At 37.8% G+C, this 13,937-nt stretch overlaps 2 protein-coding genes across 2 annotated transcripts; both read right to left on the reverse strand.

Moving 5' to 3' along the window:
• Positions 1 to 9,842: 9,842 nt before the first annotated feature.
• Positions 9,843 to 10,523, reverse strand: LOC142177179 (uncharacterized). The gene has a single exon (XM_075245647.1). The coding sequence runs from the start codon at positions 10,521 to 10,523 to the stop codon at positions 9,843 to 9,845; it is 681 nt and encodes a 226-aa protein (XP_075101748.1).
• A 1,155-nt stretch (positions 10,524 to 11,678) lies between these two features.
• Positions 11,679 to 12,761, reverse strand: LOC107827154 (uncharacterized). Its single transcript, XM_016654236.1, has one exon. It carries the CDS (start codon positions 12,759 to 12,761, stop codon positions 11,679 to 11,681), a length of 1,083 nt encoding a protein of 360 aa, XP_016509722.1.
• Between the last annotated feature and the right edge of the window lie 1,176 nt (positions 12,762 to 13,937).

Consider the following 13,937-nt stretch of genomic DNA (forward strand, 5'->3'; position numbering starts at 1 on the left):
CATGTTTTACTACTGTTTTATGGAGTTTTGGAGGAGGAAGGGTATGGAGAAATACAATAAATGCAGGGTGGTGGGCTGTTCGTTCGTCGTAACATTTTCGGACTGTTTGACACTACTACGGTGGTCGTTTACTATGTGTACTAAAAGTAAAGAATGGAATAGTATGTTATAATCATATATTGCATCTTTCAACAATATACTATAACATTATATTATATTAAAGAAAAAAAACCAAATCTGTGATTTACATACTAGAAGACGCTTTGGGCGTGCTATCTCCAATAAATACAGGATCATTCCCACTGTCGCCCCTTTCAAACTGGTCATAATCTTTATGCATCTCACCAAAGTAAGGATCATTATCCTTTTGCTTATGCTGAAAATGAGAAAATAATAATTTTATTATTATGTGTATTACAAAAATACTATGTGCACTAAAAGTAAAGAATGTAATAGTATGTTATAATCATATATTGCATCTTTCAACAATATACTATAGCATTATATTATATAAAAGAACAATACCGTTGAATTTCCCTATGGTTTCATTGACTGCTTACCAATAGCTGCAAGCACCTCCTCAAACTTGGTCTCTACAAAAAGCTTCAAACCTTGTAACTCCTTCATTACCTCATCATTGGTTGGTTCGAAATCACCTCCAGTACTTTGATGCATACTTTGTGTCTTTGGCAATTGAGTACCAAAAACCCGAAAGCTATCAGGCTGACTGTCAGTGCAATCAACTTCAATTTCAAAGTTTAGACCACGAACATCAAATAGTTGTTTCTCAGCATCAATTGGGGTGATGTTCTTTAGCTGCAATTATTAATGACACTAGTAGAAATAGAAATGATAATAAAACATGGAAAGATATAATAAAAGTATAATTAGCAGAAAAGATCCATATTACCATATGATACAAATATGATATACATGTATACCAATAGAGTATATCATTGCTTTGGGATATTGTTACAACTATCTGTGACTAAACTACAGTATCAAAACATTAATAGATGCAATAAAAGTATGAGAAAACTAAAAGTATAAGTAGCAATAAAAGTATAAATAGCAGAAAAGATCCCTATTATCATATGATACAAATATGGTATACATGTATACCAACTGATACCAATATGGTATACATGTATACCAACAAAGTATATCATTGCTTTGGGATATTGGTACAACTACCTGTAACTAAACTATTGTACCAAAATATTAAAAGATGCAATAAAAGTATGAAAAAATTAAAAGTATAAGTAGCAGAAACGATCCCTATGGTATGATACCAATATGGTATACATATATACCAACAGAGTATATCATTACTCTAGGATATTGCTACAACTACCTGTGACTAAACTATTGTACCAAAACATTAAAAGATGCAATTAAAATATGAGAAAATTACCTGCTCGCGTTGCAAGCTAAATATTTGCAAAGCAACTTGCTTATTCCGTAGTTGATCTTTGACTACCCAATTCAAAATTCGTGGAAGGTTGTTTCTAATATGATCAATAAAGCGACCATCCAAACTTGGGCAGCATTCATGCAACCAAATCTGTAAAGCCAACGAGAAGCCACCGAGTCTATAAAAAGAAGGCTTTTCTTGAAACATGTTGGAACATGAGTCGATTATAGCTTTATAAACATCTATACCCCAAGGATAATTATTAAAATTACCGCACTCAAACAAGTCAATGTAAGACCGTGAAATAGCCTTTATTTTGAGCATAGAAAGTAAGAAGTTGTTCACAAAATAAAGAACTACTATCTTCAACGCATCATCATCTGTCTCCTATTTCGTCTTCATAAAACAGTCTACTAGTTGGGCCAGTGTCACAGATGCAGTCCCAAAATATTTTGAAATCAACCTTTTCGCTGGTATGCTCTCTATACTTGTATCACCCTTACATTTCAGCCCAGTAACGAGTGCAAATTCACCCAAATCAAAGCGCAACCTAGAATCACTCACTACAAACCACATCTCATTTTTCACCTCATGATGTACTTCTCTAATAAGTAAATGGTGCATAACCCGAATCTGCATAATAACTGGTGGCAGATTCAAAAAATATACAAAGCATGTTTTCTTAAACATCCGAAGTTGCGTCGTTGTTAAATTCTCTTTCAACAGATGAATAACATGGCAGTTGGTATCCCAATCTACCTTTGGTTTATAATCTATGTCCATAGGCACAAGGAAATCCTAACACTACAAAACATGTTCATATAAATAATTCCAAAAATAGAATTCACTTAAAAATACAACTAAAACAACCAAAAAAATGTTATAGCTACCATATGATACCAACATGGAATATAACTATACCAACAGGGTATACAGTTCTACTGGATAATTTCCGGCAACTATAAATAACTATAGTACTATTACATAACACACATGCATAAAGAGAAAAATCAAAAAGGTATGCAGCTATAAAGTATTTTCAAGATATTGTACGATACTACTATTATTAAAGGAAAATCAAATAGTGTACCAATTAAATGCAGCCAATACAGCCAATACAACCAAAAAAGGATTCAAAAGCATATGATACCAATATATCAATATAGTGTATAGCTATACTAACAGGGTATATAGTTGTACGGGGTCGTTTCAACAACTGTCTATAACTATAAAAGCTATTACTTACACATACTCTATGTCCATAGGTACAAGGGAATCTCAACAATACAAAACATGATCATATAAATAATTTCAGAAATAGAATTCACTTAAAAATGCAGCTAAAATAACCAAAAATATTACAACTAGCATATGATATCAATATGGCATATAATTATACCAACAGGGTATACAATTCTACTAGTTAATTCCTCCCAACTATATATGACTATTCTAATATTACATAACACACATGCATAAAGAGAAAAATCAAAAAATAGACCACATATTAATATAATAAAGTATTTTAAGATATTGTACTATACTACTATTATTAAAGAAAATTATAATAACTTACCAATTAAATGAACTTAATACAGCCAAAAAGGTATGATACCAATATAGTATATAGCTATACCAACATGGTATATAGTTGTATTGGGTCGTTCCCGCAATTGAGGTTCCAACAAACATGTGATACCAATATATTATATAGCTATACCAATAGGGTATACAATTATATGGGGTCGTTCCCAGTTCCCACAACTGACTATAACTATAAAAACTATTATATAATACAAAAGCATACCAGAAAATCAAAAAAATAACAATGTACTATTGTGATGACCCGATAGGTCATCTTTAAATTTAATAATTATTTCTGTATTCTAAAACCTCAAATAGCACCTTTCAATATTCCTCGACTTAGGTGCACAGTTCGTAAATTTTTCGAAAAGTTTTTATGTGAAAAATTGATTAAAATGTGAAATAGAGCTTTAAAACTCAACCGAATTGACTTCGGTCAACGTTTTGAGCAAACAGACCTAGATTAGTGTTTTGACAGTTCTGTTAGGTCCGTATCATGATTTAGGACTGAGCGTATACTCAGAATAGAATTCGAAGGTCCCTAACTCAAATTATCGCCATTTAACGGAAACTAGAAATCTAAAGGCTAAAGATTTTTAAAGTTTGACCGTGAATTTAACTTTATCGATATCGGACTCGGATTGAGATTCCAAGAGTTGGAATAGCTCCTTTATGTCATTTGGGACTTACCTGCAAAATTTGAGATTATTTCGGATTGAATTGACATGTTTCGGCGTGAGTTATAGAATTGAAAATTTCATAAACCCCTAAGTCTGAATCGAGGTGCGAATTGTAGTTTTGACATTGTTTGACATGATTTAAGACCTCGAGTAGGTCCGTGTTATGTTACGTGACTGGTTGGTATATTTGAATGGGGTCCCGAGTGGCTTGGGTGAGTTTCGGGGTAAGTTTTGAACCAGTTTGGGCATTTCGGGCACTCTGATGATGTTCTGGAACAGTTGAAGTGCGGAGGGAACATTTTGGAGTGTGGATGTGCGGCCGCAAACTCCCAAAGTGCGGAGGTTGAACATGTGCGGAGCGCAATTGAAATTGTGCGGTCCGCAGAATTCCTCTCGCGGCCGCAGAAAGGAGATTCTGCAGGTTCGATGGTCCGACTTCGGAAGCTTATATCTTTTAATTTACAAGGAATTTGGAGATGATTCAAAAACGAAAGTTGTAGCCCTTTGAGTCTAGTTTCCAGAAAGTTATACCGTAATCATTTGGATATTTGTAGAGAAATTTATGGTTAATTTACTGAATCCTGGTAGTGCAGAGCCGTTGAAGTACGGCCGCACAATTTGGATTGCGGCCGCAGAACGTGGGATGTGCGGACCGCACAAAAAAATGTGCGGTCAGCACATTGGGAGATCAGATGTTGTACCATATAAATGAGGGTTTCATCTTATTTTTTATTTTTGGACCTAGAGAGCTCGGTTTGTGGTGATTTTTCGTGAGTTTTTCAAGAAATTCATCGGGGTAAGTGATTCTAACTCGGATTTGGTTAATATACACGAATATATCATTGTTTTCATCATTCAATTAGCATTTTGAGATGGAAATTTGAGAAAAATTATAGAAACTTCATAAACTATAATTTTAGGATTCGAACGGTAATCCGATGTCGGAATTCGATAATCTTTGTATGGTTGAACTTGTATCGGAACGGGTGTTCGGATTTCGTGATTTTTCGTCGGGTTCCGAAAAGTGGGTCCCTTATTTACTTTTGGTTGTCTTTTTCGAAAATAACTTAAATTAAGTCTCTTTCAAATTGTGAATAATTTCTAAAGCTTAAATTGAATTATTGGTAAATAATTTGCTAGGTTTGATTGGTTTGGAGAATAATTTGAAAGGAAAAGCTGTGGTCGAGTGATCATTTGAAACTGCGGAACAAGGTAAGTGTCGTGGTTAACATTAACTTAAGGGAATATAATCCTTGAATTATTTGTTACGTGAATTTTATGTGTAATGATGTATAGGCAAGGTGACGAGTGCCTATACGTCGTCAAATTGATTGTTTGCATATTTATGTGGAAATCATAAATTATTTTCTTTATGAGTATTATATCATATTAATTGTTTCTCTCATATTCCTCGAGAAATATTAAGTCTTGAATTCATGCTATAATTACTACATGCTTATTTGACTTATGTGACTTAATTGCTACTTGACATTTAGTATATTAGATATTAAATTGCCTATTTTATCCATGATTTCCACAATTAATTGCTGCTTGTCATTACTTGTTTCCTAAATAATTTAAAAATATTGTATGCTTTGTTGCCTAATAATTTCTTATCGAATGTGGTATTTATTGGAGTATTTTTATTACATTTAAGAGTTGTTAAATTATATTGTTGAAACGACGAATCACACCTAAATTCAAAATCAATGAACTTTGAAACTTCAACTTCCACAACCGATACCGAAACCTATCAAATCACGTCTGATTGACCTCAAATTTTGCACACAAGTCACATTTCACATTACGGACCTATTCCAATTTCTAGAATCGGATTCCGACCCCGATATCAAAAAGTCAACTCCTCGGTCAAACTCCCCAAAAATTCAACTTTCGCCATTTCAAGCCTAATTCCACTACGGACCTCCAAATAATTTTTCAGACATACTCCTAAGTCAAACATTATCATACATAGCTATTGGAATCATCAGAATTTAAATCCGAGGTCGTTTACACATAAGCCAATATCCGGTCAACTTTTCCAACTTAAGTTTTAAATTATGAGACTAAGTGTCTCAATTCATTCCTAAATCCTTCCGGACCCGAACCAATTACCCCGACAAGTCATACAACAATTGAAAAGCATAAATTGAGCAGTAAATGAGGGAACGGGGCTGTAATACTCAAAACAATCGGCCGGGTCGTTACAGTTAAGCCAACAGAATGAGTTCAAATAATTCATATAAGACATGGTGAAGTCCTAAGTCTACCCGGACATAAACATGCTTTAGCCACGTACGGACTCTCGCCACCTCATGCGTGCATAGCACCCACAACAAGTAGCACATAAAAATTACATCACCTATGGGGTAGTTTCCCCCTCACAAAGTTAGATAGGAGACTTACCTTGCTCTGAAGTTTTATAACAGTCTCCAACGCCACTCTAACACCTCAAACCGGTGCTCGTCGCTCCAAAACTAGTCAAACAATGTGCAAACCAATAACAATATACTCTAATACTCATAATAAATCAATTCATAACAATTCCCAACTCCGCTCGAAAAGTCAATATAGTCAATCCTCGGGCCCACATGCCCGGATTTTGAAATTTTTGAAGATAAACTTTACCCATAATACCACGAACTCAAATATATAATTTATTCCAAATTCCATGTCCAATTTCGTGGTAAAATTCCAAAAATACCAATTTATAGATTTTCTCTTAAGATCTCATAATTTCCACAAATTTCCATGAATTTACAAGCCTAAATTTGTATATTTAACTCACAACTTGTAGAAATCAATTGCCTCATGATTGACGATGAAAATGGTGTTCCAAAATGGCTCCAAAGTCGGCTCCCATGGAAGAAGTGAAGTGGAAATAAGCCAAATCCCCGTTTTTAAAACCACACTGCCTAGTCCGACCTTCTTCGCGAACGCGGCAAGTCCCTCGTGTTCGCGAAGCAATAACAGCTCTAGCTCCAGCTCCAAAAACTGACCTTCGCGAACGCGAGTCAAATCTCGCGAACGTGATGCTTTACCAAGCGAACCTTCGCGAACACGGTGCACCCTTCACGAACGCGAAGGCTAAAAATCTCCCAGGCCCCAATCGCGAATGTGAAGCACCAAAATAGCAGCCAACAAATCCTTCTTCGTGAACGTGTGAATCCCTTCGCGTTCCCGAAGAGAAAAACCAGACAACAGACACCAGCAACAGCAACTAAGCCAAACTTGGTCCGAAACGACCTCGAAACACACCCGAGGCCCCCGGGACCCCGTCCAATCACACCAACCAGTCCCAAAAGATGAAACAAACTTGCTCGAGGCCTCAAATCACACCAAACAACACCAAAACTATGAATCGACAATCAAAATCCTTCTTTAAACTTTCAAACTTCCAAACTTCGATGAATGCGTCCGAATCATATCAAGACATTCCGTAATGATGCCAAACTTTGGTTGTAAGTCACAAATCACGATACAAAACTATTCCAAGGCTCGAAACCCCAAACAGATATCGATAACATCAAAATCTACTTCAAAGCAAACTTATGAAATTCTAAAACTTTCAAAAAGGTCTACTTTCGATAATAAGTGCCGAAATGCTCCCGGACCACCCGATACTCAACCCGAATAAAATCCCAAGTCCGAAATAATCATACGAACCTATTGGAACCTTCAAATCCCGATTCTGATGTCGTTTACTCAAAAGTCAAACCTTAGTCGATTCTTCCAACTTAAAGCTTCCGAATTGAGAATTTTCCATCCGAATCAACTCCGAACTTCTGTTATGTCGGAATAATAGCTCCAGATCATCTCTTTACATTTGTGGTGGGTGTATAGATGCTTGGGTTTTCTTGGGTGCCATTCCTGTCAAGAAGTGAAGTGAGCATACGGCAAAAACATTCAAAGAAAATGGCAAAGAAACGAAGGGGAAAACACATTCTGCGGATATCATATGCGATCACAGAATAGATCTGCGGACCACAAAATGCACCGCAAAATGAATAATGCTATGGTCAACAAATTATGCGGACCGCATAAGTTGTCGCAGAACTAATCTGCAATCGCACAATGAACAAAAATTCAACTTCAAAATTATCTTGCACCTGTTGACATCTGCGATGAATTCGCAGTCCACAAATCAATTCCGCGACAGCAAAATCCACCGTAAAGTCAACATCCCACAAGAATACAACTTGTCTCAGATATGCAATGATTCTATGGACCGCAAATCAGTTATGCAGCGTCATAGAAGTCATCTTCTTCATTGAGACATGATGCACAGACAATCGTGGGACTTTTATTCTACCCTATACTACATGGACACTACAGAATTTCATAGAGTCAACACACCACAACAATCAATTTATCAGTTTCCATTTCAATCCACGAATACCCACTGTGCATTATCAAGAATCACAACAACTAAGAACCCTAGACCTACCCCCATGATATAGATATAGCATTTTCTCCCCTCGAACAATCACCTAATCCATTTCAGTTAATCATAGAGATAAAGTAGAGCAAATGGGGATCATGGATAGAGGGGAAGGAGATTCATATGAATCAACTAAAACAAAAGAGCATCGGGGATAGAAATTCTTTCCAGATCATTGATGAGATAAGAAGATGCAGTTATTATGCACTTCGGAGCGAAATTCCTGGGTAAAGCGGTTCAAGCTCTTGCTTCTCTCTCTTTATTTTTGTGTTTTGTTCAAACTTTAGAGTAGCAAGGTATGTCGGGAGTGGGAAAGGAGGATGGAGGTGAAGTTTTAATACTTAACAAATCTGCGATGCCTTTTGCTATCTCGAAACAACTTCTGTGATTGCAGAAGCATTTCACAATGCACTTTTACCTGATACGTGCTTGACCAATGCGCGATCATATTCGTGGTCGTAGAACCGTTATGCGGCCCACGAAGTTGACATTCCACCGCATTTTTGAGTGACTTGTTCGGAAACGTCTGACTATTTCTGCGACCAATATGCGGTCCGTAAAACCATTATGCGGTCGCATTTTTGGCCGCAGAAAATCAACTGAAGCTCCATAATTTTCCTTGTGCTTCTTCATCCCACTTAGCTGCATTGTGATTACCCTGCACTATAAAATACCCGTCAAAAATTTCAAAAAAAACAAAAACAAATAAATCTACAAAACAAAAATATAACAATAAATATTTCCAACACATGGGTTGCCTTCGAAGAAGCGCTTGATTTAACGTCGCGGCACAACGATGTTACCCCATTTTGTCAATCAGTTGTGGAGGTTGGTACGGGACCATTTTTCAATTTGAATTGTTCCACCAGCTTCCTTCCTTCAATAGCCCAAGGTAGTACTTCCCCCTTTGGCCATTTATTTTGAAGGTTCGAGTCGCATCCTCAGACACTAATTCAATTGCGCCATAAGGCGAGACACTAAAAAATTTGAATGGGCCAGACCATTTGGACTTTAGTTTCCCCTAAAACAACTTCAACCTTGAGTTGAAGAGTAACACCAAGTCGCCGGATTTGAATTTTCGCTTCAAGATCTTCTTATCTTGAAAAGACTTCATCCTTTCTTTATACATGGTTGCATTCTCATAGGTGTGGAAACAAAACTTCTCCATCTCATTGAGTTGTGTCATTCTTAGTTTAGCAGCTTTGGCTCAGTCAAGGTTTAACTTTTTAAATGCCCACATGGATTTGTGTCCTATCTTCACTGGCAAGTGACAAGCCTTACCAAAAACCAATAGGTAAGGCAATGTTCCAATGGGTGTTTTGAATGCTGTTCGATAAGCCCACAACGCGTCATCTAGCATTCTTGACTCATCGGTCCTGTTTGCATTACTAATTTTTGCTAGAATGTTTTTGATTTCTTGGTTGGAGACTTCAACTTGACCACTTGATTGAAGATGATAAGGGGTGGCCACCTTGTGCTTAATTCCATATTTGTTGAGCAACCCCACAAAGGCTTTGTTGCAAAAGTGAGAACCACCATTACTAAGGATGACCCTTGGGGTTCCAAACCGAGTAAATATGTTCTTCTTCAAGAAGGTGGTTACACTCTTTGCCTCAATATTTGGAAAGGCAACTGCTTTCACCCATTTTGAGACATAGTCCACTGCTACCAAGATATATATCATGCCGTATGAGTTCACATAGGGACCCATGAAATCGATCCCCTACACATCAAAGATATCTACCTCCATCACAAAATTCATAGTAATCTCATGTCTTCTAGAAATTGACCCTTGTCTTTTACATTGATCACATGCCTTGACCATTAGATTTGCATCTTGGTATATCGATGGCCAATAGTAGCCACATTCAAGCACTTTTGCCACCGTATAGTTTCCACTGAAATGACCCCCAACTGGAGAGTCATGACATGCTTTAATAATCGGTGTCACCTCATCTTCCAGAAGACAACACCGAATGATGTTGTCGGCACATATCCAGAATAAAAATGGTTCCTTCCAATAGTATTGCCTACAATCCCTCAAGAACTTTTTCTTTTGATAAGCTTCCAATTCCTCAGGGATAAGACCACTAACCACGAAGTTAGCTATATTGGCATAGTAAGGAGTTGAAGTGCTAGATATTGCCAAAAGTTGTTCATCTAGGAAGGCATCATTGATTTCAAGTTCTCCCTTTGGTCTCCGTGCCTCTTCAAGCCTAGATAAGTGATATGCGACTTGATTTTCCGTTCCTTTCCGATCTTTGGTATCCTTCTTTGTCATAAGGTAGGAGATAGCAACATGATCGGTAAAGACTATCACCTTGGATCCCATCAAATAGGCCTGGAATTTCTCAAAAGCATAGACAATAGCAAGCAATTCTTGCTCCGTCACAGTGCAGTTCATTTGTGTGTCATTGAATGACTTGCTTGCATATTAGACAGGGTGTAAAATCCTTTTGTGTCATTGACCAAGCACCGCCCCAATAGCCACACCACTTGCATCATACATACGCTCAAATGGAAGAGACCAATTAGGTGTAACAATAATAGGTGCCGTGGTGAGATTTTCTTTCAATTCCTCAAAAGCTTTGAGGCACTTCTCATAGAACACAAATTTAGCCTCATTTTCAAGAAGCTTTCACATGGGACTCGCAATCTTTGAGAAGTCTTTGATAAATTGCCGATAGAAACTGATATCCCCCAAAAAGCTTCAAATAGTTTTGACCGAAGTGGGAGGAGGAAACTTGGAAATAACTTTAATTTTTGCTCGATCAACCTCAACGCCTTTCTTGGAGATTTTTGTGGCCAAGAACAATACCTTCATCCACCATGAAGTGACATTTTTTCCAATTGAGCAAAAGGTTGGTCTCCTCGCATTTTTTGAGTACTTACCTAAGATTATCAAGGCAATATTCGAAGGAATCCCCAACTACAGAGAAGTCATCCATGAATACTTCCAAGAAATCCTCCACCATGTCCGAGAAAATCAATATCATGCATCGTTGAAAGGTAACCGGGGAATTGCATAGCCCAAATGGCATCCGTCTAAATGCAAAGGTCCTATACGGACATGTGAATGACGTCTTATCTTGGCCCTCTAAGGCTATGTTGATTTGGTTATAGCTGGAGTAACCATCCAAGAAGCAATAAAATGACCTTCCCTCTAGCCGATCAAGCATTTGATCAATTAAAGTCATAGGGAAATGGTCTTTGCAAGTAGCACTATTAAGCTTCCGGTAGTCCATGCAAACTCTCCACCCGATCACCGTCCTCGTTGGAATGAGTTCATCTTTATCATTTTGAATCATGGTCATGCCACCCTTCTTTGGTACATATTGCACCAGACTCACCCCAAGGACTATCGGCAATGGGGTAGACAACCCCGACATCCAACCATTTTATAATTTCTTTCTTCACCACTTCTTGCATGGAAAGGAATAAACCTCCTTTGATGCTCCACACTTGGATTGGTATCTTCCTCAAGTTTGATTTTGTGCTCACAATTACTGATGGGAATCCCTCGGATATCCTCTATCGTCCAACCAATGGCTTGTCTATGCTACCTCAATGTCTCCAATAATTTCTCAACCTGCACATCATTTAACAAAGAAGAAACAATTACGGGTAGAGTTTCGTTAGAGCCAAGGAATTTATACATTATGTGTGATGGTAGTGGCTTGAGTTCAAGTTGTGGCGGCTCAATGATTGAAGGCTTGGTGAGAGGAGTGGCTCTATTCTCCAAGTCAAGGGAAAGCTTCTTTGGTGCATAAGTGTAGGAACCAAACCCTTCCAATGCATTCACTGTCTTCATATATCCTTCTATGTCCTCACCACCAAAATTCATCAACATCGCTGCCAATGCCTTATCAAGGAATTCCTTTTCCATCTTTACCTCAACGGCATCTTCTACCATATCAACAACATCAAGTACTGAGATACTCTTGTATGTATTTGGCAATTTCATACCCTTACTTGCTTGAAAGGTAACTTCTTCGTTATTAACCCGGAATTTTATCTCATTTCTTTTCGAATCCATGAGGGCTCTCCCGGTTGCAAGGAATGGTCTCCCTAAGATGATATGGATCTCTTTATCAGCTGCACAATCAAGAATAATAAAGCCGATAGGGAGGAAAAACTTCCCCACTTTCACAAGCACATCATCCATTATCCCTGCCGGTCGCTTCACTAAGCGATCGGCCATTTGAAACCTCATACTCGTAGGCCTAGGCATTCCCAATCCCGCTTGCTTGTAGATAGAAAGAGGCATTAAGTTGTTGCTAGCCCCATTATCAGAAAGAGCTCGTGCAAAGTCACGCAATCCAATAGTGCATGGAATGGTGAAAGCCCCCAGATCCTCTTTCTTTTGCATGGCGGTTGTTGAAATGATGGAGCCAATTCGGTTGGTGACACTAACCATTTCATTATTGATGGTCTTATTTTTCATGATCAAATCCTTCAAGTATTTAGCAAAACTGGGAATTTCTTGGAATGCTTCCACAAATGAAATGTTCACTGATAATTGCTTTAAGATGTTGTCACGCCCTAACCTCGGGGAGCGTGACCGGCGCTCAACTGAGCGGGCCCGATCAAGCAAGCCTGTTAAACACTTTCTACCCAACTCGCTTATGATGAGAGAAGTCATGTTTTTATTAGCTAAACAGTAGAAGGACCATATATATAGACATTACTAAACCATTTCATTTTGCTACTTCCCTGTTAAGTTTCAAAATACATACATTTTGTGACTTAGTGGAACAAAAATCCAAAATACAATATAATCCGTTTGACCTTTCTAGCACCCATATACAACCCACATAGCGTCCACAGAGCCTCTAAAGATACAAAAGAGTGTAAAGAAGGTGACGGCAACAAGGCCCCGACTATACCTCAAAAAGTACATAAATATAAACAAAAGATATATTACATGACCCCGGAATGAAATGGGGCTCATCGAGTCCGCTGAGAAGAAGATGCAACACCTATCTGTGATCAACATTGTCTGCTATGGAACCACCTGCATTCATTTAAAGATGCAGCGCCCCCGACAAAAGGGACATTAGTACTGTCGAATAGTACTAGTATGAAAACTAAACACCATTTCAATAAAATGAATAGTAACACAAGGGAAACAGTCAAGAAGCAATATGAACTGTAAGTAACACTAAAACGTCAAGTGAAAGATCACTTAGATTTTCAAGTCAATTGCCACGTTATTAGGTTGGATTACCACTGTGTTCTTACACGAAGTCCGATCTCGGCCCGATCGGCTAAGCCATCTCATTTAAGACATCAACCATATTCACTATTTCATTCACAATACCACCGTGTTATTACACGGAGTCCGATCTCGGCCCGATCGGCTAAGCCATCTCATTTGAGACATCAACCATGTTCACAATACCATCGTGTTATTACACGGAGTCCGATCTCAGCTCGATCGGCTAAGCCATCTCATTTGAGACATCAACCATTTCAATCGATCATCTTACTTCATATTTCTCTCCCATCTTTTCAGCACATTGGCACAAATGGCTTTAATTATAAAGTTGTTCTTGGCACTTGGCCTTATCTCATTATTCGAGTTCTTTTTCATAATCCAATATTATTATTATCATTAATAACAACACGGTTTTCATTCAAGACTCTTGATTTCACATGTGAGCAATTTAGAATTCAAGGCACATAGAGGCTTTTCACACAATTTGGCATAACAGTCTTTAATCGAATTTGACTTGAAGTCTAGGCATAGTAGCACATATTCTAAGTCTTGAACATTTCCTCAGATGACGAAATAACATGATGAAAGCATGTGAATACA

Source organism: Nicotiana tabacum, chromosome 23 (assembly GCF_000715075.1).
Source record: "Nicotiana tabacum cultivar K326 chromosome 23, ASM71507v2, whole genome shotgun sequence".
Taxonomy (NCBI): Eukaryota; Viridiplantae; Streptophyta; class Magnoliopsida; order Solanales; family Solanaceae; genus Nicotiana; species Nicotiana tabacum.

Excerpts from the sequence above, each read along its gene's own strand:
- LOC107827154 (XM_016654236.1), bottom strand. The coding sequence starts at position 12,761 with ATGACTTCTCTCATCATAAGCGAGTTGGGTAGAAAGTGTTTAACAGGC.
- LOC142177179 (XM_075245647.1), bottom strand. The coding sequence starts at position 10,523 with ATGAACTGCACTGTGACGGAGCAAGAATTGCTTGCTATTGTCTATGCT.